The sequence below is a fragment of the Dichotomopilus funicola genome (genome assembly GCF_033296635.1).
Source record: "Dichotomopilus funicola strain CBS 141.50 unplaced genomic scaffold C8A04scaffold_6, whole genome shotgun sequence".
In the NCBI taxonomy this organism is placed as follows: domain Eukaryota; kingdom Fungi; phylum Ascomycota; class Sordariomycetes; order Sordariales; family Chaetomiaceae; genus Dichotomopilus; species Dichotomopilus funicola.
The window spans coordinates 636,442-659,757 of NW_026944027.1; the positions used below are offsets into that span (position 1 = coordinate 636,442).

At 55.5% G+C, this 23,316-nt stretch overlaps 4 protein-coding genes and 1 non-coding gene across 5 annotated transcripts; 3 read left to right on the forward strand and 2 right to left on the reverse strand.

The window, feature by feature from the left end:
• Window positions 1-1,128: 1,128 nt before the first annotated feature.
• Window positions 1,129-4,208, reverse strand: C8A04DRAFT_34741 (component of IIS longevity pathway SMK-1-domain-containing protein; the record flags this gene model as incomplete). Its single annotated transcript, XM_062782936.1, has 5 exons — window positions 1,129-2,219; window positions 2,280-3,706; window positions 3,790-3,856; window positions 3,888-4,083; window positions 4,155-4,208. 5 exons carry the CDS (start codon window positions 4,206-4,208, stop codon window positions 1,129-1,131), a joined length of 2,835 nt encoding a protein of 944 aa, XP_062640236.1.
• A 6,120-nt stretch (window positions 4,209-10,328) lies between these two features.
• On the forward strand, window positions 10,329-11,744 carry C8A04DRAFT_25445 (uncharacterized protein; the record flags this gene model as incomplete). Its single annotated transcript, XM_062779560.1, has 1 exon — window positions 10,329-11,744. The coding sequence occupies one exon, from the start codon at window positions 10,329-10,331 to the stop codon at window positions 11,742-11,744; it is 1,416 nt and encodes a 471-aa protein (XP_062640237.1).
• Window positions 11,745-15,201: 3,457 nt separating this feature from the next.
• On the reverse strand, window positions 15,202-16,304 carry C8A04DRAFT_25446 (2OG-Fe(II) oxygenase; the record flags this gene model as incomplete). The annotated part of the gene is made up of 2 exons (XM_062779561.1): window positions 15,202-15,903; window positions 15,990-16,304. The coding sequence occupies 2 exons, from the start codon at window positions 16,302-16,304 to the stop codon at window positions 15,202-15,204; spliced, it is 1,017 nt and encodes a 338-aa protein (XP_062640238.1).
• Window positions 16,305-19,722: 3,418 nt separating this feature from the next.
• C8A04DRAFT_25447 (uncharacterized protein) lies at window positions 19,723-21,633 on the forward strand (the record flags this gene model as incomplete). The annotated part of the gene is made up of 1 exon (XM_062779562.1): window positions 19,723-21,633. The coding sequence occupies one exon, from the start codon at window positions 19,723-19,725 to the stop codon at window positions 21,631-21,633; it is 1,911 nt and encodes a 636-aa protein (XP_062640239.1).
• A 1,259-nt stretch (window positions 21,634-22,892) lies between these two features.
• Window positions 22,893-22,987, forward strand: C8A04DRAFT_t23. The gene has a single exon. It is a non-coding gene; the product is annotated as a tRNA-OTHER (tRNA).
• The last annotated feature ends 329 nt before the right edge of the window (window positions 22,988-23,316 follow it).

Sequence of the window (23,316 nt, forward strand, 5' to 3'; positions counted from 1 at the left end):
CCCCGCAGCCCCGTACACACGGACACACATACAGCAACAAGGGGAACGGAACGCGAGGGGAGAAAAAAACACCGCCCAAGTTAAAAAAAAAAAACAAAGTAACAAGCCGTCTAGGCTAGACATAGGTGAATTAATCAGTCATCAACTCCCCATCGTTCCCCCCTTAACTCCACCCCCCATTCTTCCTACCATTGGCCCTGACCCTTTGCCCTCCCTCCTTCCTTGATAGATACCCAGCCCCTTCTTAGTCGACAGGGTATTTATCCCCTCCCTCACCCACAAGACAGCCGTTGTTGATAACCCACCCCAGGACCGAACCACCTTACCCATCCGACCAATATCATACCATACCATACCTGAGAACCCATATCCCCATACACGGAACACCAGAACCCCGGGAACCCTTTGTTCCGCCGGATGTTACACCCGATAAATAATAGTAGTAATAACAAGAGACAAAAAGAAAGGGAAAAAAAGAAAGGAAAATGTCATTAGCCGAGGGGTTGGGGAGGCCCCTGCTGTGTTAACCTGGTTAGGTTGAAAGCTGGGGAGGTCGAAGTCGGGAGTTCGAGGTCGAGGTCGAGGTCGAGGGCAAGGCCGAGGTCTAATCCGGGGGGTTGGTTGGGTTCTTGGAGATTTTCGGTGTCAACTTCTACCATGAAGCTGAAACGGGGTGGGTAGTCGCCATGTTGGTGGTCCAGAGTCGGTATGTCGGTCAGGGCATATCACATCACATGAGCAAGGGATGTGTTTCGTTTCAAAACCCGCTGCCTTATTCCGAGACAGTAGGAATAGATTGATCTTCAAAGCCGGGGTCGGTTGATTCCTTGCGAATAACCTTGCAGGGTAGGTAAACTTCGGTTGGTCGAGCAGGGACGTCGGGTAACCCTGATAGTAGGAATATACTGGTTGATGTCCATCGGAATCGGAATGAGGCTGGGTCAGACAACCAAGGACATGATACTTGGCGGGGAGAATAACGTTGGATATCATGGCCAACAGACACGGCCAACCGCTGCCGATATCATTCCCCATCAGTGATCCATCCATCAACCCGATCCAAGCCAGCCTGAGTCAAGGACCAACCAGCCCATCACAATGCCATGCGCTTCACTCTAGTCCGGCACCCTACTGACCCTCCCTCTCCTCCCCCCTCGCAGCAACAGCCTTCCCCAAACTAATCGCAATCTTTCTCGTCCCACCATTCCCACTCCCCCCACCGGCCCCCCCATTCGGACTCCCCGTCCTTGCGACAAAACTCCGTTTCTTCTTAAGAATCGCCGTCTGCTGCTGCTGCTGCGGCTGTTGGCTCGGGACCATCGATACGGCTGCATTCGCATTCGCCGCGACACTGCTGCTGTTCCGTCGCTTGTGCTGGGTGAGCTTGTTCAGCGCGTCGTCGTCATCGTCGTCTTCTTCGCGGCGGCGTTTTTCGGATAACCGCTCTGGGGGCGTGACGGAGGCGGCTGCGTTGGCTGCTGCTGCTGCTGCGGTCGGGGGCGGAGTGCGGGGGGATCGTTGTGGTTGTTGGTGGTGTGAGTGTTGTTGTCGGGATGGTGATGGGGATCGTCGTCGTGATGGGCTGCCGTTGGTGGTTTCATCGGGAGCGGACGAAGAGAGAAGGGCTGTTGATGGTGTAGCGTTGGATGGGACAGTAGTCATGGCGACGTCGTTTTCGTCGACTTCCTCGTCCGAGTTGTACTCGACGAGCGGTTTCGAAGGGCTACGGACCATGCCCAGCGACCGGCGCAGCTCGTCCTCGTTGGCGTCCTGCACGTTGGCCAGTTCGTCCTCATCGTCGGACGTGTTCCAGTACTCCTCCTGTTGCGGGTCGACCGTCAGGTGCTCCATCATGCCGCGGGCCGCGCCGTTCGGGGGCCTGCGGCCAAGCTCGTCTTCGGACTCGAAGTAGGGGTCGATGTTGAGCGTGAAGCCCTGGGTATGGTCGTAGCGGTGCAGGATCTCGTTGAAGGTGGCGATGTAGGCGAGCGCCGTGACCTTCTCGCGGTAGTTCTCGACCATCTGCTTGATTAGCTCCTTGAGGTGTTCCTTGTGCACAAGCATGAAGAGCTCTAAGCAGGCCGACGAGAGCAGGTTGTCGCGCGGGAGTGTCCGCAGGAGCACGTCGAGGACGGGGCCGACCACTTGCTTCTCAACCATGTGCTTGATGTAAAATTCGTCCTGCATGACGACGAGGTGGCGGAAAAAGCGGACGGCCACTACGTTTTTGTGTCAGCAACAAAACAAACACCATCCCCTGAAGACGGGAGATGACCTACCAAGCTGCAAGTGCTTCTCCTTGCAGGCTAGCAACTGCACAAACCGCGACGCAATGTTATGCGTAAACACAAAGAACTTGCTGCGGTGGTGGTGCCGCTGGATGTAGAAGCACAGAATGTCGTTGAGATAGCTAAAGAGGCCCTCTTCTGCAGGGGTAAACGTCATGTCGGTCCGTTTCTCGAGATCTAGCAGTGGCTTGAACAACCGGACCGCCGAGTTGTCGTAAAAGTGCGACAGAAACAGGTCCTGCTGCGGGTCAATCGCGACGGGTGCCCTCTGCCTCGGCTGACCCGCGAGCCCTTCCTGCTGCCCCTGTTGCTGTTGCTGTTGCTGTTGCTGTTGCTGCTGCTGCTGCTGTTGTTGTTGCTGCTGCTGCTGCTGCTGCTGCGGCGACGGGCATGGGTCCAGAAGCACCTTCAGCGCCTCCGAAATCTGCGACTTGACGCCGAGATCAACCTCGACCAGGAGCAGGTCAATCAGGGTATCCGTCAGCGGCTGTAGCCGTTTCTGGATCTGCTCGTAGATTGTTTGGCGGACGAGCGACGGGTCGTGGTCGATCATCGACACCAAAATATCCGTTGCACCCACCCTCACTGCCACATCGCGGTGGCGCATGCCAAAATTGATGGCTGGCAGCAACCCTTCCTTGAGGAAGTGCACGTAAAGGCCCTGGCGTGCCGGCGGCTGCAGGTTCTTAGCTATCGCGCAGCACTGCTGGATGAACAGAACGGCCTCCTTCTTGCGCAGCGTCGGTTGCTGTGGATCATGGAACACGGCGAAAAGTTCCTGCATGAAGCCCGGGGTAGTGTGCAGGTGCTGCACGATATCGACCTGGTTGAAGAAGATGAGCGAGTTGAGCACCGAGAAGGTCGGGTCGTCCAGTATCCTGGCCAGCACCACGTCCTTGAGGTACTGCAGCCGGTATGTGATGTGGATCTTCCGGCGTACGTGCTCGTCCTGGATCTTGACAACCTCCTTGTACCGGCCTTGGTTGTTCAGCCACTGCCGGTGGTTCGCCTTGTGGCTTGGAAAATCAGGGTCGTATTCCAGCGCGCCCACCACTCCCAGCACACACTCGTCTGACACTGCATGTTCGATGATGCTAGTGTCGTTGAGCAGCAGCACCGTCTTCATGATGTTGCACAGCCGGTGTAGGTCCGTCAGGCTCTCCAGGTCCTCCGCCATCTCCACTAGCGGGATCAGCTTTCCGATGTAGTCGTCGTTCATGATCGTCTTGGCCAGCGCATCGCGGCCAGCGGGCGACTGCGAAAGGCTCCGGATCGCAGTATCCAGTTCCGGCAGCGATCCCAGATCGGCCGGCGGGAGCTGTATCGAGGGCGCTTCCATGGTGAGGTCTTCTTCCAAGTTCTCGTCGGGGCCAGCCATGCCTCCGTTAAAGGTTTGCTGCGCTTGTTCGATGAATTTCCTGTTGGCAGAGACATGAAAGGTCAGCATGCACGCAGGCAGGCAGGTTCGGAACAACACTCAGGTTCCACCGGTGGCACAAACCAGACCAGGCCGCAGCCATCGGCTTCTTGGAAGCTCAGTGCCATATCAACGCCATTACTTGTCCAGACTATGAGGGTTTCTGCAAAGCCCAGTTAGACACGAGACCAATGAGGCGCCTGTGCGCGGGAGTACAGAGGGAGGTGGGGGGACAGATAGATAGAAAGCGGGTGATCGCGTGCCTTGCTGCTTCTGGAAGCCGTCGTCCTTAACAATCTTTGTTTCCAGTAACCGCCGATTTGGTTGATCCTCGGACTCGACTACAATATGGGGTTCTTTTGGTTGGCCATCTTCCGACTGATATGCGCAATCCAAGGGTTAGCGAAGACACATGGAATGAGAGAAAGCATGAGTAAGCAACGGCGGACATACCGGTGCCCAGCAAGTATAGCAAAACCCGGTGCCACGATCGAACCAGTCATTATGGCGGAGTTCGTAGACCTTAACTCGCCTCCGGTCCGGCGTCTGATGAGGCACCTGCTGTGCCATCATCAACGGTTCGGGCGCCGCGTCGGGGGCGTCGGAGTCGGCGATAGCGCTAGCAGTAGTGGTCGCAAGAGTAGTTGTAGTTGCAGTGGTAGTGGTAGGGATAGTCTCCGGGGTTAGGTTTTCGAGCAGTGGGTGATCAAGCTGATCAAAGTGATCAAACCGACCGAACTGATCGAGTAGGTCGAACTGGTCGAACTGGTCGAAAGAACCGGATTGGTCGGGATGTTGTTGGCCCTGCTGCTGCTGCTGCTCCTGCTGCTGTGGCTGCTGATGATGGGCCGAAAGCGACAGGTCGGGCTCGGCCGGGACAGGCAGAACAAGGGCCGCCAGCGTCTCGGGGAGCAGTGCGCGCGTTCCCGAGGTGAGGGAAGCGCGTTCGTCGGCAGTCCGGATCACGGCCAAGCCAAGGCAGGTGGAACAGACAGGCAGTCAGGCAGACAAACGGCCGTGGGCGGGCGGCTCGGTTCGATGCGCCGGAATGCGATGCGATGACAATGCCGGGAATTGCGATGCGATGCTCTGCAATGCGATGCGATGCGATTGCCGATGGAAATGGGATGGGATGGGATTGTTTGGTGGGGCCGCCCGTCGGTCGCGGTGTGACGTCGAGTTGAGGAGAAAAGGTCAGAAAATCGGGTTCGGGCGAGTTGAGGGCGCGTGCGCTCGTGCGTTTCCGTTGCGTTGCGTGCCTGGGGCCCCCCTTCACGCTTTTTTCCCCGACCCAGTTTCCTCGGCAAAGATACGGGCAACGGCAGCTGCGCGGTTGATATTCGCTTTCGCCCACAACCGGAAATCGTCTCGGCCGATGCAAAATTCGTCGCCGGCCGGTCGTCAAGCGCGTGGCGATGAATGCGCGGGCGCAACGCGGGCTTCAAAGATTGCGGGCTCCCGTTTTCGCGGGTATGGATGTGCGTGCGGGTTGCGGCGGAATGGGGTCGCGCGAAAGAGAAATTCTTGGGTCCCGACGCTTGCTGGCTTGGGCTGGGCTGGCTGCAAGGGGGGCGCCGGGGTCTAGCGCCTCTCGGGGGAAAGTGGGGGCCCGCTGGAAAAGAAGAAAAGCGGGCAGCAAAGTGCGTGATCGCTGGCACAGCACCTGCTGATCCTGAAGCAGCTTAGCGGCGCGGCCAGGCCCCGGCTTTTTCCTTCGGTGCTAACATCAAAATTCAGCGCGCACTGATGTCACAGAACCACCCCGCCGACCTCGGGGCGCCCCAAATGGCCCCCACTCGCGCCCCTTTCCAGCTCAATCCTCGAAAAATGGACAAATCCGGAAGCCAACCTTGAATGCATTTCCCTTTCTGTCGTTGGCGACCACGGACATGCTGGTCCCTGAGCCCGGGACACCGCCGCACGGCGGATGGGGGAGTTTCCTGGATCATCGGCCCGAGCCGTTCCGTTCTTCAGACAACCTCCGAACTCTCCAGATCCTCAACGGCCATCGTCAATTTAATGTGATGAGGATATTCTCCGTTGACGGAGAACCCCACTCTCGGCATGAGGGCTCATGTCTCGGGTGTCTGGCGCCACGGTTTCGGTCGAAGGCGAGCGTCGATCGGCGAAATCCCCCAGATCAAAATGGGAGGAGAAAAATAAAAGTAAAAGACACGAGCAGTTCATCAACTCGACGAGTCGAATCGATTATGCCAAGCAACTACAGAGAGGCAGGCCACTGACCAACACGCCAACTAGATCCTCGGGAACATATTTTAGGCGTTTAGCGACCAGTGTCTTCCGAGCCCTGTTCTCATTGATTGTATCCCTGGAGCTCATCTAAGTCCGATAAGCAGGTTTGTTTCAAAATGCCGAAACCCGCGCTCAAAGATCAACACCACAGCTAGTGTACAGTGCTGGGATGCTTCCCATGTCAACAACGCACTCAACTCACAGATATGCAAAACAAGAGCTAGCCCCGCAAATCAACCTAAATAGAACCGATTCTGTCGACGATGAAGAGAAATTGCAGAGCATCAGTAGTCGGAAGAACTCAAAACGGGTTAGACAAAAAGGGTGCCCCCGTCCTTTCCCTAACACCTCCCGTTCCAACATCCCATCCCATTGACAACTCCTCCCACAAGATGTACCGTAAATATGTAGAATTCCAACCGTCACGCTCCCCACGCGCCGGTCACCAAATACTACTCTATAATGTCCAGCTACACCCAGGACGCCAACTGACTGCAACACGCCCCTCGACCGGTCTGGCCCGGCCCGAAGCCACACATGAGCTTAGGGTTAGGTTGGTGCCAAACCCCCCTCCGTTTTCCCAAAAAACTACGTGTATATATTGGTCCCAGCACACATCACACACTATTAAAATGAATGCAACTCACAGTCCGCGCCACCATTTATAATGTCCCCCAACAGGTGCGGTACGCCACGCCACGTGCATGCAAGGCCGTCGGTCGGTCCCGAAAAGCCATGTGGGTGGTATTGGAGGGGAGGGGGTGCTCGGAGGCAACGCCGAGTTGGGGGGAAATCTAGACTTCTGCAACCTGGGCCTGCATACTGTGAGAAGCTCAGATGGGGAATTACAGAAGTTCTGCGCCTCTTCTTCGTAAACTGTCCAATACTTGTTGATGTCGCTTCATCGAAGGAACCTGAAATGCTTTGGTGCAGTGAGTTTTCAACAGACTAGTGATGCAGTTAATAGGTATTGAGACCGTGTTCTTGATCTTGTGGATATCGGTACGGTTCGTTGGTTTGTGGCATTACAAGTACATGGTATGTACCACAAGCCCCTCCTCAACTTTGAGACAAGACTTGGTCAAACGTCAAACCGTTGAACTGTCTCAATTTCCAACAGCCGAATCCCGCATCGTTTGACCGACCGACAACTACGAGGATCAAAACTGGAAAAGTTGTGTTTCGAACGATATTGATGGCCGTGCGGGGGCGGCCCAGCCCAAACCAGCACGTTGGCATGTTGGCTGCCCCAGCTGAGCTGTGGCTCGTCGGATTTCGCTACTACATGAATTATCGAAACGATAAATCTTCGGCAACCTGGGTGACGATAACGAAGCGTGTCGTTTTTCGACCCAATCAAGAGGAGTAGTGAATATCCTGCGTAACCACAGTCGTGATTATCATCAAGGCCTTCAAATGTAGGACCACACAAAAATCTTATCATCGTCGTCCTCGCCGTCGTCGTCATCCTGTGGCTTTCAGCCCTGGCGAAAGGGACCCCCCCTGTCTTTATTGAAGATCCCAGGCTCTTTTATCAGAGGGATCCACTCGATTTTCGGCCGTCCCGCACTAGCCAGACAGGGGTCTCTGGACCCGGCCAAGAGCCGCATGATCGGCAGGGCGGCAGCCACCCAGCTTTTGGCTCTTGATTTTTATTTTATTTTTATCCCATCGCCGCGCTGGTGGTGCCAGTACCCGGCCAGTTATCAGCCCTGTTGTGCACCGCAAGACTCCAACCAAGGTATGCTTATCTTTGAGAAACACGAGGTGGAAGAGGACAACGCCGGCTGGTCTTCCTCAATGAATTCAACCGTACCAGGCGCCCAGGTGGTGCTCGTGTCATTTCCTCAGAGGGAAAATGAGACAGAAAGAACGGAGGAGTGAAAAAAAGGGACTCCGCCGTCAACTTACGTTCGCTGTGGCCCATGTCCCTCTCGGACCGCCCCGCTACTTGCCTCTCTTCGGAGGTGTGGTGTTCTGGACCTTTTCTGGCGCCCTGGTGCGGCACTGCGCAGCCCGCTTGATCCAGATTAGCGCCCGCCCTGTCTCCTCTCTCCGTCGCGGCTTTTTCGTCACGGCCCTGTCCACGACACCGATAGGAGCCATGTCAGAACCGCTTGCTAGCCACGGCGCTATTGAATGGGAAGCGGCAGCAGCACCAGCGGGCTATCAGAGACAGCCAGCCTCTTTTATCTTTTGCTTGCTTCATGGAGCTGGAGGCCCCCAGGGGCTGGGATTCGGGCATCAACAAGCGAGCGGGCGAGCCACTTCTCATCCTGTTTGGGAGCGTTTCTCCTTTGGGGCTGTTGGTGGAGATGCCGGAGACCGCGCGGCAAAACGAGAAAATTCCTGACGAACAAAGCGGCCAAGAGCCATGTTGCACGGCGGTTCGCTGGCCCAAGTTTCTAGCGCGACTTCTTTGACATCCAGATCTGGCGCATTTCAGAGCTGTAAATCCCCTCGCCCAACGGGCCGCCCGACCAGTGCCACCTTTCCGGAAAGGCGTTTGAGAAACGGGGCGGACATATCCTTTGCGCTCTACGAATACCAGGGTGGTGCGGCTGGAACGGGTTCCTGGATCGAGCTCCGTTTGTCATCCGCCACCCGTTTTCCTCGTCCGAAAAAGATTTTGCGTGGCCTTTTTTGAACCCCTTCGTGCCCCCACGATCCGTGAACGTCTTCCGAATTTTTGGGCCATGAGTGAGCCGCTCCATGGGCGATCGGTTGTGGTATCAGCAGGTTGCACATCGGCAATCGTCACTAGTTGGCGAATCTTCTTCCAACGCAATCGGGCGACGATCGTCCCGGGGGGAGGGGGGTTCGTGCTGATGCGCTGCGAAGTCTGCGAGCCGGTCTGGCGGTAAGACGTGTTATCGGAGAAATTCCAGGCCCCCCGATGAATCATGAATCTGTCCCAACACACAATGGGGAAGGAGATGCGGTTGGGGGGCAGGCAGTTCCTAGACGCTGCCGACGAGCCGTTTGTCTGGGCTCCCAGGAATACGAGGCCCCGCTTTTCTACTGGCTCTTCTGCGTGCGTGGCTCCAAGGACCGCAGGGAATGGGTCGCCCAAGCATGCGAGTTTGTGAGTCGGTGACACTGTTCCTCGTCTTCGATGAGACAACATCGAAGCGAGCGATTCGTCTTGGGCAACCGAATCCGGGGCGACGTGCTGCCGCGGAGTGTTCGGGTTCGCTAAACGAATTCTCTTGACATGTCTTGTTTCCCGTCAATGTCACAACTTAAGGCGCGGGAGATCGACTTTGGTTGGTTGAAGGGGAGAATAACTATTCCGGGCAGGCGAGTAAAGATCGGCTGACGGTTTGGGGAAATGCCTCTACATCGTGCTCTTTCCGTTTTGATAAGCCGCTGGTTGGAGGAAGGAACTGTGTGCAACATGCCAACCCCGCTAACCTTCTGGCCGCATCCGTTCTTGCCGTTTACCTTGCATGATGGGATGTTTTTTCCTCGTTGTTTGAAGTCACACCATTAGCGCACGGCCTGTACACTACTGGGCTGGGCGAGTCCGTTTTGACCCCCGATGGAAGGAACGGCATAGATGTGGGTGTCAATGAACCCCCGCGTGGCTGCGTTTCACCCCTGTCTGCTGCCGCAGACGCCATGTTTCCATGAAGCGCGCCCTCGCCAGATCCAGTCCAGCTGAAGGCTGAAAAGATGCAATCGCACGGTTGCTTGGACATCTTGGCGACCCTTAAAAATGCTCGGGCGCCGCTTTTCCTCTCTCCCTCTCCCCTCAGGGAGCGAACCAGTTCAGCTCTCCCCTCAGCGGACTATAACCTTCCGCCTGCTGTAACATTGTGTCCTTCCATTCTTCCACAACACGTTATTGCTTGTTGCGGGGCACCTTCACTCACTCAGCTCCCGCCCGCCTCGACATCGCCCTCAATCGTCCTCACAACGATCACCAACGTCATTACAACAAGTTAACCGTTCCGGACACACCAGCCCCCAAGCTCGCAATTCCGGCCTCAATTCCAGCCTCTAGACACACTGGTAGCCCTACTGTCCCGAGCACCTCCCTCAAGCTGAAGGGCATCACCTGAGTGCCAGGGGTCATTCATTGCTTTCGCCTATTGTCCCGTCCACGGTCCCATTGACCCGGACCGTCCCCAGCTTTGGTTCTCCTCGCTTCCTAGCACCAAATATAGGCAGCCTCGCATTACCCACTAGATCTCGCAGGGCTTCATGTACCCCAGCCCAATATATTAACCCGCCGTCTGCAACCTGGTTACCATCTGCGGTTGTCCCCACGCTCACTCAACCTCATTCGACCTTGCCCTTGGAGCCGCCGATATCTCTGTGACCGCCGGGCTGCGGCCATTTGACGGCACCGACGCTCACGATTTGCCATGTCGGTGTTCTCGATGATCAAACGGGGTCGTCAGGCTGCCAAGGACCATCGCGCAGAACAGGCTAAGAAGGAGAAAGAGGAGGAGCAGAAGCCGCCCTACAAGCACGTACCGAAGCATGCTGCCATTGACGCGATGTCGGGAGGGCCGGCGGCATGGAGGGAAACGGACAGGGCCAGGATCGTCGAGCAGAACCGAAGACGCAGCGCCATGACGGCCAGCGGCGTGGGCATGAGCGGTGTTATTACGCCCATTCACCCGGGCGTTACCCGTGTCCACAGCTCGCTCTCACACGTTTCCTACCCTTCGGCCTATGCCACCCCGGTTGTCCAACTCCCCCGGGGTTACAGCTACAGCAGCATGCCAGCCGGCTGGACCCCGCATAGCCGTGAGATGAGCTACAGCCCTGTTGACACCGGTGCCTTGTCCGTGAAGGGAAAGGAGGTCGAAAGGGTTGCCGATTCGTCCCGCACAAGTCGATCCTCAAGCAAACTATCCATGGCCCGAGTACCGCTCCCCTCCATGTCTGCGCCTGAGGTCAGGGATGTCGCACCATCCCCGGTGGAGAGCTCCGGCGGCTCGACAAGCTCTCAGGATGATTTGGAGATGAAGCCAGCGGAGAGACGCAGCGTCATTACTCCACTTCCCGTCACGACCACCGCGAGTAGCCCAAAGCCGAGCCGACCCACGAACGACGTCGAACGCATTCATCGACTCCACCCGGGACGAGCCCGTCGGATCTCGGACCCCAAGCAACCTGTTACCCGCCCCCCGTATGGGCGGCGCACCAGCTCTCTAGGCGGAGATATTCCTCCGGTGCCCGCTCTTCCGCCCATGGAGTTTGGCACCGCCATAACTACACCCGACGTATTCTCATCCGCTGAATCCAGCGCTAGTTCCATCACCATGGTCCCCGTCGGTTCCAGCGTGTCACTCTCGTCACCGAAGGCTGGTGCCGTCCCGACTGTGATGGTGGCTCAGGAGGTGGAAGTCCCCCAGCAAGCTGAGATTGTATCTGCCGAAAAGTTCAGCGAAGAGAGAGCCATAATCCCCAGTGCCGTCGCTGCTCCGGTCTCTTCGCCCGGAGCTGCCAAAAAGAGTCGGAGGATATCCAAGATCGCGCGGTTTACAGAGCTTGAGCCGATCAAGTCCAACACAACCGTGGCCGTCGAGCCGAGCCCGCCGTCACCGGAGGAACTGGAACAAGAGAAAGGTCGCTCAATCGTAGATGTCACAGCCCTTCCGACGAGCTTTGATGACTCCGTCTTGTCTGCATCCAAGGCAGCCTCGAAAGCCACCGCCCCACCCTCTTCATCTCGGTCGGGCAAGCTCACCAAGAGCGCGGGTGCGAACGTGAAACCTGCAAAGAAAAACAGGTGGTCTCTAAGGACTAGCAAGACAGCCGTGGCTGTTTAAATTTCTCTTTATTCTGAAGCATTGCTTCGGCGGCTAGCTATCGGCGCAGGGAGGTACACATAGGCACATCTGGCCATCATTTATTCCCTTTGTTTCATCGACAACACCATCACGGACACATCCACGCGGCGAAAGCGTCTGCTGCGTTTTTTTGTTTTTTTTACCACTACTTCCATAACTATTTACTGCGGGGCGTTGGTTACTTCTTGGGTCATCAAGCGTTTGTTTTTATCATTTTGGCTTTTCACGAATGACGACATTCCAAAATATTTTTTTCCACGGCTGCGGACTGACAGTGTGGTGAATTTTGTGCAACAAGAGATAGAATCGGGCAGGTAAAGTTTGCGGTCTTATTTGCTGGGTTTACATTTCGGGTGAATTTTGGGCATTTCTCCTCGCTTTCTCCGCTGTACACTATCGTCAGCTTCCCCATCTTAGATGGGAAACAGTGGCCATATCGGGTACCAGTCTAGCTCCTTTGTCAATATCACTTGCGACGGGCCTGTTCCTCATCAGGTGCAAATGACAACGTCTGCAAACGTCAGCTGATTCCAACTTTGTGTGTGAATGTCCGTCTAATTCTAACATTCCGTGACTGTCCATTCTGAGAGCTGCCTTGGTCACGGGGTTGGGAATGGATCGAACGGGGCCAATTAACAAATAACTAGTGTAGATGGGGAAGGAGGAGGGAGATAAGGTGTTGATGGGGGTCACGTCACAGATCCCCCACGTATGTAAGACATGGCGAGACGATGCGGGACGTCGATCTTTCCCGCCTTTTTATTCGGCACGGCATTTTGGTTCGGGACACAGAAGAGCGAACACCGAGATGCGCAAGAGACTGACGTGACGGGACTGACGTGACGGGTTGATGTGCTATGTTGTGTTGTGCTACCTGGCCTTTGGTCGGGTGTGGGAAGGCGCAGCGAGAGCCAAGAGTACGTGTATGCAGGACTGAAGGGGGGGGAAGATACGAGGTGGTTTTGAGGGACGGTAGGTATGTACATGTACTTTCCCCCTTCGCCCTGTGGGTATCTGACTCGTGGTTTCCGCTCGGCGCTTTCTAACTTGTCGGTGTGTTGTTTAACTGATGTGCACAGTACCAAGTCCCCGGTCGGGATTGATGAAGTAGGCAGGAAGGGGGGCGGGTGGGTGAATGTGAGGTGAATGCCAAAACAACAGTGTCAAAGTGGATTTAACATCGTTGGCGCCGTGGCCCTCCTCGAGTACGTCCAAACCGTACTAGGGGGCTCGGGTAGGAGGGTGGTAACTTCCTTCGTAGCTGCAGAGCGCACCTACCAAGACAAATGAAGCCCTGGAATGGAGGAGCAAGAGGAAAGTGCGTTCAAGAGAACCCACCAGTCGTCGAGTTCCTAAACCCCCCCCCCCCCCCCCCCCTTCGGATTCCTGTTTCTCTTCATCTGTCGTTTTTTTGACGCGCGCGTTGGCAAAACTCGCAACGTCAATGATTGTCTACCACATCATCCCAAGAAATCTTAGATCTCCAGTCCTGATCAGGGGCCCATGTACAATTTTAAAGCCGGAATTATTTATAGAAGAAAGACTGTGGCTCGAAAATGCCACCGGCGGTCACCGCTTCAACTAATTAACCCACGATCCGAGGCCCTCTCTCATCTTTATCAACAAGGAGGACAAGGTAGGGATTCACCTTTTCAGCTGTGAACTAACTTCTTGCTACATGACTCCTTGTAATTGGAACGTATGAGACCTACAATACCGTCGTCGGCCTTGACTTGACGGGTTGGACGTCAAGGAGTTTAAACGGGTGTGGATAAAACAGCGGCCTGACGAAAAACGACCCGTTAGGGAATAGCTATTCAGATACTGAGACAAAAGATGACTGTCACTTTCCGCAGGACAAAGTACCTTTTGAGACCATTTCATATGGTCAGGACGATTGAGAGGGACCATCGGCTGTTTCACTATCTGGTAAAGTAAAATCGGGTTGCCTTTGTCGACACCGTTGTGACTGCGACATCGCCCGAGGCGACGTACACGGCGGTGGCTGGACTGTGAGACCTTGAGGGTAACGTTGTCACTCAACCCTGCTATCATGGACCTAGTTAAAGCTTTTGTCTCTGAGGGGGGCGTCGTTTTGCGTGTTTGGTGTCTGTTTTAAGGGAGTTATTGTTGGGAGCTGTAACTAATTATGGATGAAGCGCGGAGCGAGACGATAAAAGCTAGCGTGCTGTCATAGTGGAAGTATAATTATGGGATGATCATGACCCCAAGAATTGAGCTAAACTTGTGTACCCATTATTTTACCCGCAGCTCCCAATCTTTAGCCGGATAGATCGCCACAGGTCCCGTACGCAGTCTCCGTTGGTAACCATGTCCCTGGCATATATTCAGGATAATTATGCCCTGTTCGATAGCTAACTAACCTGTGCACCCCATCCTTAAACTGCTTCAATGTTTGTGTGATTTCTTTTATGTCGCAGGGAGTGAATCATTCAAACTAATTTATGGTATATTAAGATCCGAGCCCGCCCGGGCAACATACCTGACTCCCTGAGTCTTCAACGACCGTGTCTTCTTGAGCCACGGGATCTCATTCCAAGAGCACCATTTCCTGCTGAGATCTATTGACATCGCATCTTAAAGCTATATGTTACTTATCACCCCTCCACCCCGAAACACCCTACCCTGACTGACATGGAAATTCGTCCCCAGTTTCCCTTCGCCGGGTGGAAGGGGATTTATTCAAGTAATTATTGTTCTCTCATCTAGCAACAGCGGCACAAATTCCGTTAATTATGTGGTTGTTTGGTCGAACTGGTATGTATAAGGTATGTAAGTAATTGAGCATTAATTATCAATTCAATCCAAGAGCCGACGCTGGACTCACTTTAGTTGATGGGGACCTGTTATAAAATTCATCATTAAACAATTATTATTAGATAACTTCACTGTAGGTGTGAATGTTTCTACCGAGGTCGTTAAATTTAAGCTTAGTTAGATTAAGTAGGCGGGTAGTATTCTCAACTCTTTCAACAGATCACATAAAATGCAATACCCCGAACTCAGCTCCGAAGATCTTGTGACACAACGTTGGTTGGGGATGGGTGGGTGCACTTTACCATATTTATCGATGACGTCGACCCGATCCGAGTAGCCCGAGCCGTGTCTCTGATGTTGTCTCACCTGTGAGACATACTGTGTTGGTGCCAGTGTTTCGGGTTGAAACCTGGATGACATGCCAGAATATAATTACACGTGTAGTGAACTAATATCATCCATTTTATCGATGTGAAGTTTGGGTTTGAAATATCACGAGGCAGCGGTATGGGAAGGCATGAATTCAAAATCATGGTCATGATATATTTCTTCGTCCACTTAAGTATTTGACATCATTCTGAGTTTAGACTACGGAGCTCATTTCCTTCATACCAAGCGGAATAATACCACACCAATTATGCGTAGGACGCACGACACACTAACGCGCTCCCTCCACAGCCTGGGCCTGCGGCCCCAACTGCTCGGCCACATCCTTGGTAAACGAGAACTGGTTCTTGAAGCGCTTAAATAGCAGTTGTCCGATACACTCAGTGTCGCCGTTACCCGGGTTCAGCGGGTCGGTGGCGTACAGGTCGCCGTGCCAGAAAGTGGCGCACGATAGTCGCTGCACATCAGCCTTGTTAACCACGCGGTGACGGGCGCTCTTGTACCGCCGCGTCGACCACCGCTGGATCATGTCGCCGCAGTTGATGACGTAGACATTCTCGATGGCCGGGACGGGCACCCAGCTGCCAGTGGTTTCGGTGCTCTCCGGACGGGCCTCCTCGTGCCAGACCTCGAGCCCTTCCTTGCCGGGCTCCTGCAGCAGCACGGTGACGCCACCGAAATCGGTGTGGGCGCCAACGCCGAACTGGCCGGGCAGGTGCTGGCTCGCGGGCGGGTAGCGGATCATCTTCATGGGCACGAGGGGCCGCTTGGCGAAGACGTCGAGCACGGTGGCCGGGTGACCAAGCCCCTGGAGGAGGATCTCCCAGATGGTGCGGCCGAGCTGGAAGGTGGCCTCGTAGTAGGCCCAGACGGGATCGCGGAAGGTGGACCCGGGGAGGTTGGTCGGCCAGACGTTGGGACCGTAGAGTCCGGGCGGCTCGATCTCGGCGTCCTCAGGGCCGATGTAGAAGGCCTGTCTTTTCGTTAGTCTGGGCTTTTGCTGAGGTAAAGCCTCCCATACATAATGATGATGGACAAGAGAGACAGAAAAGAACACACCTCCTTCGAATCAGCCAACGGGTCCCCATCTCGGATGGACATGCCCGACGCCTCATACCCGCGCCGGCACGAGTTGCTGAGGAACGACAGCTTGAGCTTCTCCTCCTTGGACTGACCAAAGAAGGTGTCAAGGCTCTGGAGCAGGCCCTTCTGGAGCGCTAGGTCGACGCCATGGCCGGTGGCCTGGAAGAAGCCGAACTGCTCGCAGGCGTCGCGGACCTCGTCAATCACCCGCTGCCGGGACTCCTCGGTCGCATCGGGCCGGATGTACCCGCTGAGGTCGATGAGGGGGAGGGCGATGTCAACGCTGCCCATGATGGGAATAGTTACGGTGGTGATATACTAGGGGTTGGGGGATCTTGCACAATTTCTGTGCCGTTACGGCTCAGCCAGCGGTTGTTCTGCGCTTCGCGATGCCTTGACAAGGAGTTTATATTTTGAACTCCCCCATGTTGCAGCAACACCAAGAAATGGCCCGACCCGACCCGGCCGAAGCCGAACCCTCTGACATCTTGTTTCCCTCTGGAGAGTTCAATTGTTCTCACATGTCTCGCCAACTTCCCCTGTGGTCAGGTTAGTCGCCGATAAAACTGCCCGAACATACGTTGCCCCGTTGTTACCGCCGGCGAAAAGGCAACCTGCGGAGGCACACTTTTGCAGTTGGGGTCGGAGGCCATCCATCACCAGTATTCCGTTGCGCGTCCGCACTTGGCTGTGTCCTTTTTCTGCAGTCTCCAGGTCTCGCGCTGCCTCACCCTCGGATATCCGAGGACGAGATCGGCAATTGTTAGCTCCGTAACTCCGTGGCTCCGTGGGCTCCGTGGGCTCCGTGGCTCCGTGGCTTCGTCCGTCGGCGACTTTAATCACGTTCTCTCCTCCCACCCCACAACCCAAATAACCAGGACGCAACTCCGGTCCGCAGTGACCACGCAGCTGTGTTTGGATGCGGACGCACGATATCCACATTCACATTCACATCTGCGTCCACATCCACATGTATGTAATCCATAGTTCCACACCTCAAAGGCCTAATCATGCTTGTCAAGGTATCAATCAGGGTGGTGAAGTGGTATTTGAGGTCCGCCGTATGGAGACCTTTGGTCCAATAGCCCTTTTGGCGATAATAGACGAGGAGGTCGCTCGCGGCCCCCACCTGCCGTCCGCGGTCAGCCCGACAGGGAAAGGGTTAAGGAGGTTGAAGATTCAACCGTTCAAGAATAGTTCCAGGTTCAAAGCAAAGAAGGTAGGGATGTCAAGGATGTGCAGGGGAAGAAGGAGGGTGTGGGGTGCGACCCAGGCTCCATACCCCACCTTTGCGGACTCCCCTTGCGAACCCCTGCGGACATGAGCCAGAACAAGCATCTGCCAAGCGGGAACGGCTCGTGGGCCGGGGTATTATTCCCGCGGATATTCCGCGCATCGCTGGATCGCCAAGCTGTGCCGATCCCCGCGGGCCTGAACGGAGCCATGCAAGCAATGCACATCAGCTCATCAGAGAGACGGCTTTTGGCCGGGGCGGAGCCGGGAACTACGCGCTAAGTCGGGGGACGAGGGGACGCCTCGGTGGACGATTAAGACAGGGACCCGGCCGCTTGCAAAAAGTCCCGATCGCAATGTCAGAGTGGCACTTGCGCTTTTCCGAGCGCGGTTGTTGGAATCTGACGGTTGCTGTGAGTGTTGTGAGGAGGTTGTGCGGTTTTTTCCTTGTTGCGACTGCTTGTTAAAACGCCAGCTTTCCTCGCATCGTCATCGCAAAACCCCACGAAACGAGCTTCCCGTCTTTCTTTCCGGTCCGCCATCTATCGCCACATTGTCGAGATCCCCAGCATCGGGACAAAAAAAAAAACCAGCCAAGCCCCTCCAGCACACCACCATTTCGTTTTGCTCGTTTCTTGCAGCGACGCCCTGCAGCCAAAAACGATGGCGCCGGTCGGAATAGTGCTTGTCCCAGCAAATGCGCCCGTAAGACGGCATCGTTCTTCACCTAGAGCCCGGGACATCTTTGGGCCGGGGGTCTGCACCTTGACGTCAAGACAGCTTTGGAAAAGTTAGGGCGAAAGCAACCCAGCGCCACTGCGGGAAGCCACAAATCTTAGCGCCCAGCTTCGAACCGAACGTGTTCGATATCCGTCTTCGATCTGGACTCGGCTTTTTCCCGCCTATATCCCGAACGGCCATCTTTTCCGGTTACTCGTGGCGATGCTGGCCGTCCACACACACGCACCCACGCACCCACGCACACACACAGATACACACACGCAGCCTGACAGATAGACAGACAGACAGGCAGGCAGAACGGATACGCGCACTCAGAGAGCGGCAGCATTTCCGCTCTCAGGAACCGTTTTGTTGATGCGCACAATGCACACGATGTGCTCGGCATGTGGGGGTTCTAGGGTAGGGGTCATGGTGGACACATCCCCGGCCAAGAACCCCCCGGCCAAGGCATGATGCCATCTGTCCTGGACGATAACGATCTCTAGCTAAGGGGTCCCCAGAAACCGCCTTGGCAACCCGATAGGATCCGGCAGTTGAGGCGGAAAATAGCGACACAAGCGCTGACGGCCGACCACGAGTTGCTCTAGGGTTTCACGGGAGCGTATCGACACTGGGATAGGCTTTGGTAGCGTCTTTGGTAGCGGTCGGCAGAAACTGGATCATGATGGCCTCCACCCTGCAACCCGACATAGAAAAAGTTGACGACGCCTCGATGGGGAGATCTGATGAAGATTTTCCCGGTTAGCGAGAGGTCATCGCGGTCCACGGTCTGGTTTGCCCCGGAAAATCCGAGCGAGATCGGGAATTGCAGCTTCATCGATATCCACGACTCCACGAACTCCGAGGCCCGTTCGTCCGCCAACTGGTGGATGTCAACGGGAAAAAGGCGCGACAGTGACTAAGTGTAGCAAAGCCCGGAGAATAACCTTTCGAGCGAGGTTGGATGTCCGACGACGAAACGACCTCCCGTCCTCGGTAAGTAAGCCACTTCATAGTTCATCCGTCAACAACAGAAAACCCACTTCGTTCGCCTTCCCCCCTCCACCCCCCTGGCATCGCCATTCTGAACGTGAACCCCGCGATGGAGTACTCCCTGGTGTCAGGGCTTTTTGTGATGCACTGAGGTTGGAGATTGCGATTGCAAGGCCCCGGACCTGGTTGCATCGGGGTTCGCCGCCCTGTGGTCTCTTTTATGGCGCGCAAAGGCCAAAGGTTTGAGTGAAAACGTTAGGCCGACGGTGGTGTGTGTCCGAAATGGGGAAAGTTATCCCATTGGAGCTTGGCCTACCCTCCCTCGGCTTTCCCTTTCCCCCACGCGAGTCAAGACACACCAGTGACCACTGTGACACCACACCTGGCCACGCACCCCCATGGTTACATCGGTGGCTGTGGAAAGTTCGTTTCACAGAAACCTTCCACGGATGGTTCCACCGGTTGTTTCCGTGATGCAGTGGATGGATAATCATGCCGTTTGTAGAGCAAGGCATGTTGCTCTGCACGCTGGGAGGGGGGCCGGCCAGCATGACTGCGTCAAGTAAGCTTAATCCCCCTGTGGAACCAAGAATAAAGTTTGGATGGTGCCCCTACCTTTTTGGCATCCTGCCCAGCGAGAGCTATCGTGCATTCCATGTCATCATCATCTGCATCCCGAAGTGAGTCGTTGGTGTCCGATCGGCGTAACCCTCGGGCGGCCAGTTCGACAGTTTTCAAATTCAACATCTGGCACGGCGCTGCCATGTCGCCGTCGTCGACCACCACCAACACCCCCGCCATGCGTCAATCGTGCGACCGGTGCCACCGGCAGAAGCTGCGATGCACCCGCGGCGGGACCAGCAACACCGGAGCTTGTGACCGTTGTCTTCGCCGGCGTACGCAATGCGTGTACAGCTCCAGCCTGCCCAAAGGGCGCCCCAGCATTTACCACTCACCCAACAACGCCAATACCAGCAATAATGCTAATAACAACAATACCACTACCACCACCGCCAATAATGAGTCTTCCTCGAGCGCCCAGCCTGCTGTGGTTTCCCCGCCTCCTGCTACACCGGTCACGCCTGCTTCATTATCAGGCAGTTCCGTACCACATCATGCTGGCCCCTCAGACGACATTCCCCCATCCAGCCCAGATGTTCCTGGTTCTGCGGCCGCGGTGGGCTGCGGGCCGTCCGCCGGGACGCCTGCCGCGGAGATTTCAAATCCCTATGGAAACATCATGCATGAAATCAAAGCCGACCCCGGGACCGCCGTCACATCTGGTGTCAGCTGCGACGCGATGATGGGCACATCCATAGAAGACTTTTCGTCCGACAGCTGGCGGTGGCCGGCTCCGTCTCTTGCGGGAGACGACTCGATGTTCATGGACTGGAGCAGCCATGATGCAAGCATTTCGACTTTCTCCTGGGAGGAAGCTCTTGATCCGGTCACTACTACCACTTTTGCGCCCCCGGCTGTGGCGCCCCTGAATACGTTTGTGAACGACCGACACATCGAGCCAGGGCCTGAGAGCCTTTTCCGTCCACATCATCATTACCACGGGAGTGTCGGCGGAAATGGCGCTACAAGCGGGTATGGTTCATCCCACGCGTGGCCCATTGTGGCCGACAACAACGATCCGGATGCGGTGATTGCTCAGCTTTCGGAACTGAGCATGCGCCTCGCCTCGCTTCGCCGGTCCGGCCAGGCTCTTTCTCAGCCCAGTCTTGGGCTGGGCAATGAGATTTCAACGGAGTCATCTGAGAAGCAGTCCTCTCGTGGACCGGCTTGGCACGGCCGCGAGCTCTTGGACGACGCGGCGTTTGAGTCTGTCGCATCTTGGCTGGTCGGCGGCGGCAGCGGTCACGGAAGTTCGGGGACATACGCGCCGCCAGTTCGGTCGATGCGGTCAGCGTCGGAGCCTGCATCCCGAGGTCGAGGAGGCGAGATTCTCCATGACATCTTTTCCACCTCACATCGGTTGCTCGAGATTCTGCACGGTTTGCAGCTTTCCGTGACCGCCTCGGCGCCTCTTCCCACAACCGCGAGAGCATCCACACCACCGTCACCACCGCCGCTCTCGCCGTCTTCTCCTTCTTCATCCTCCTCCTCTTCCTTTGGGTCTCGGAACCGGTCCGGCACCGGCATCATCCGTCACCTGATCATCGCGTGTTACACCTCGCTCTTGAGCACCTACTCAGCCGTGTTAATGGCGCTGGCACGCGATGTACTAGGGCATGACCAACCCCGCCAGCCGTCCAACATGAGATCCCCAACAGGAGAGGGGGCGCGGCCAGGATCTGGGATGCCGCTGGGCCAGATCCGGCTGGTGTCGGTGGTGCAGCTGTGCTCGTATCTGGTACGGCGGCAGCATCAGGCTGTGGATGCATACTTGGCGAATTCGGCTAAGGAGTCTGGTGGCAAAGTACCGTCGCCGTCGATCGCATTGCGGAGCAGCACAGGGCCACCGAGCCCGCCGGATTTGGCTGGTGGTGATGCGGCTGCGGAGGAGAAGTGGACGTCATCGTGTGGCAAGTCGGGGCATCACTCTCATCCCTCTCTTCCTGCGCTGGTGCCGTCGATTTGTGCGTGTAGTGATGTGGATGAATTGAAGCGGGAGATGGCTGAAGTAGAGCAGCGGTTAGCGCAGCTGCAGAGTGCGCTCCATATTTGAGAATTGAGGCGTGGAACGGTTCGTTCGTTTTAATAGGTTCTAGGGTCGGCTCGTCGGGAGCTGGAGTTAAGTTGACAGATATAAAATTAGCCGGTGAATCAAACATCATGTCCAGGAAGTAGATAACCATAATTACCACGTACGCTAGACTATCTGTTTATGCCTCTAGCCTGTGTAAGCCGTGTGACGCATAAGACCAGCCGTCAATTGTTATGGCATTCGACTCGTTCTCTCACGTAGCCCCATGCGGAGTGGTTGATGCTTGGTGTGAAGTCCATAGAGTGTTTCTGAATTTTCATGGGTTGGTGGGGTGGAGTGAGGACAAGACAACCAAAATTGAAAGGTTGAAGGAAACTTTTGATGTTCTAGGACAAATCCAACTTTGTGGATTTTAGGGCACAGGAAATTCCCAATGTACAAAAACTTTAAAGTGCAAAAGAACTCCATGCATAAAATATGTACTAACTTCAACGTGGCTTCCTCGTGAGCACTTTTAGATCACAACCGTCCAAGGGTAACTCCTTCCTCGCACTGCTTGCCTTACTTAGCTAGAGGGTTCTGTACCCAGAGTGAGCAACTGTCATGTGATCCACCCATTGTCCTTGCCGGCTGGAGTTTGATGGTGTTATCGGCAGTGGGGGAAGCTACGCCGGGAGGGTTGTTCCTGCATTATTTTAATACACACAGATCTTGGCCGTGCAGCCAACGGCATGTCATAACCCCGTGGGGTGGGACCTTTTGGGCCACTGTCCTCCCCGATATCTCCACAGCAAGGCCGGAACTGGAGGGTTGGGTAAGGTGTTTGATTCTGCGTGTCACTGCGACATCTTATCCCCGGCATCTTGTTCGAGAAGAGCCCGAGAAGATGGCTTCCCGGGAAAGGACAGGATCCCTTCTGCACATGCAATCCTGCGTCCACTGTTGCCGACCCATGGATCTCAGGTTTCATCTGAGACCGGGGATTCATTGACCAATCTGCCCTTCCCAAGCCCGGGCATGAGGAACAAACCACAACAAGCAGCTCGGTCTCAAAAAAGTATCCATTGGAGGATCGCGAAAGCATATGCCCTTAGCGCCAATCCAACATTCTATTTACTCCTAACCGTTATCCCTCTGGATGGGTAAAGAGTTTAGGTGGGGTGAGCCTTTCGGTCAGTTGAGGGGTGCACGACGCTGTGAGTACCTTCCCTCCCTCCCACTATATAGACCCAATCCCGAAGCAAAACAGTCACCGACCCTCCCAATTGGGCCAATCCAACGGTGTGTTTGGCCCAGCGGCATTGGGAGTAGGTCTGGGCGCGCCAACTGCCGTCGTAAATCGAAATGGCCCCGGGTTCGATTCCCGGGGCCATCGGAGTAAAACCCCCAACGTGGGGTTTTCGTAACCGCCGACCGCTATCCTCCCGGATGGGGATAGGGTTCGGGGTGAGCTTTTTGACCTTTTGTTGAATAAATAATGTATGGTCTCTTGCCTATTATTTCCTTTCTCTTTTCTCGGTATCCTTTCGTTCTACCTCGACGGCATTTTTATTTCATCCTTTTCATGATGATAATTTATCAGAACACGATCCCATCCCTCTCTCGGTAAGACATGATCGACAGTGACATGTGTGTGGCAGCACAGATAGACTCGAGATAAGGCAGCAAACGGCTAGGACAGTCAGGTAGCAGCTGGCCAGCTGT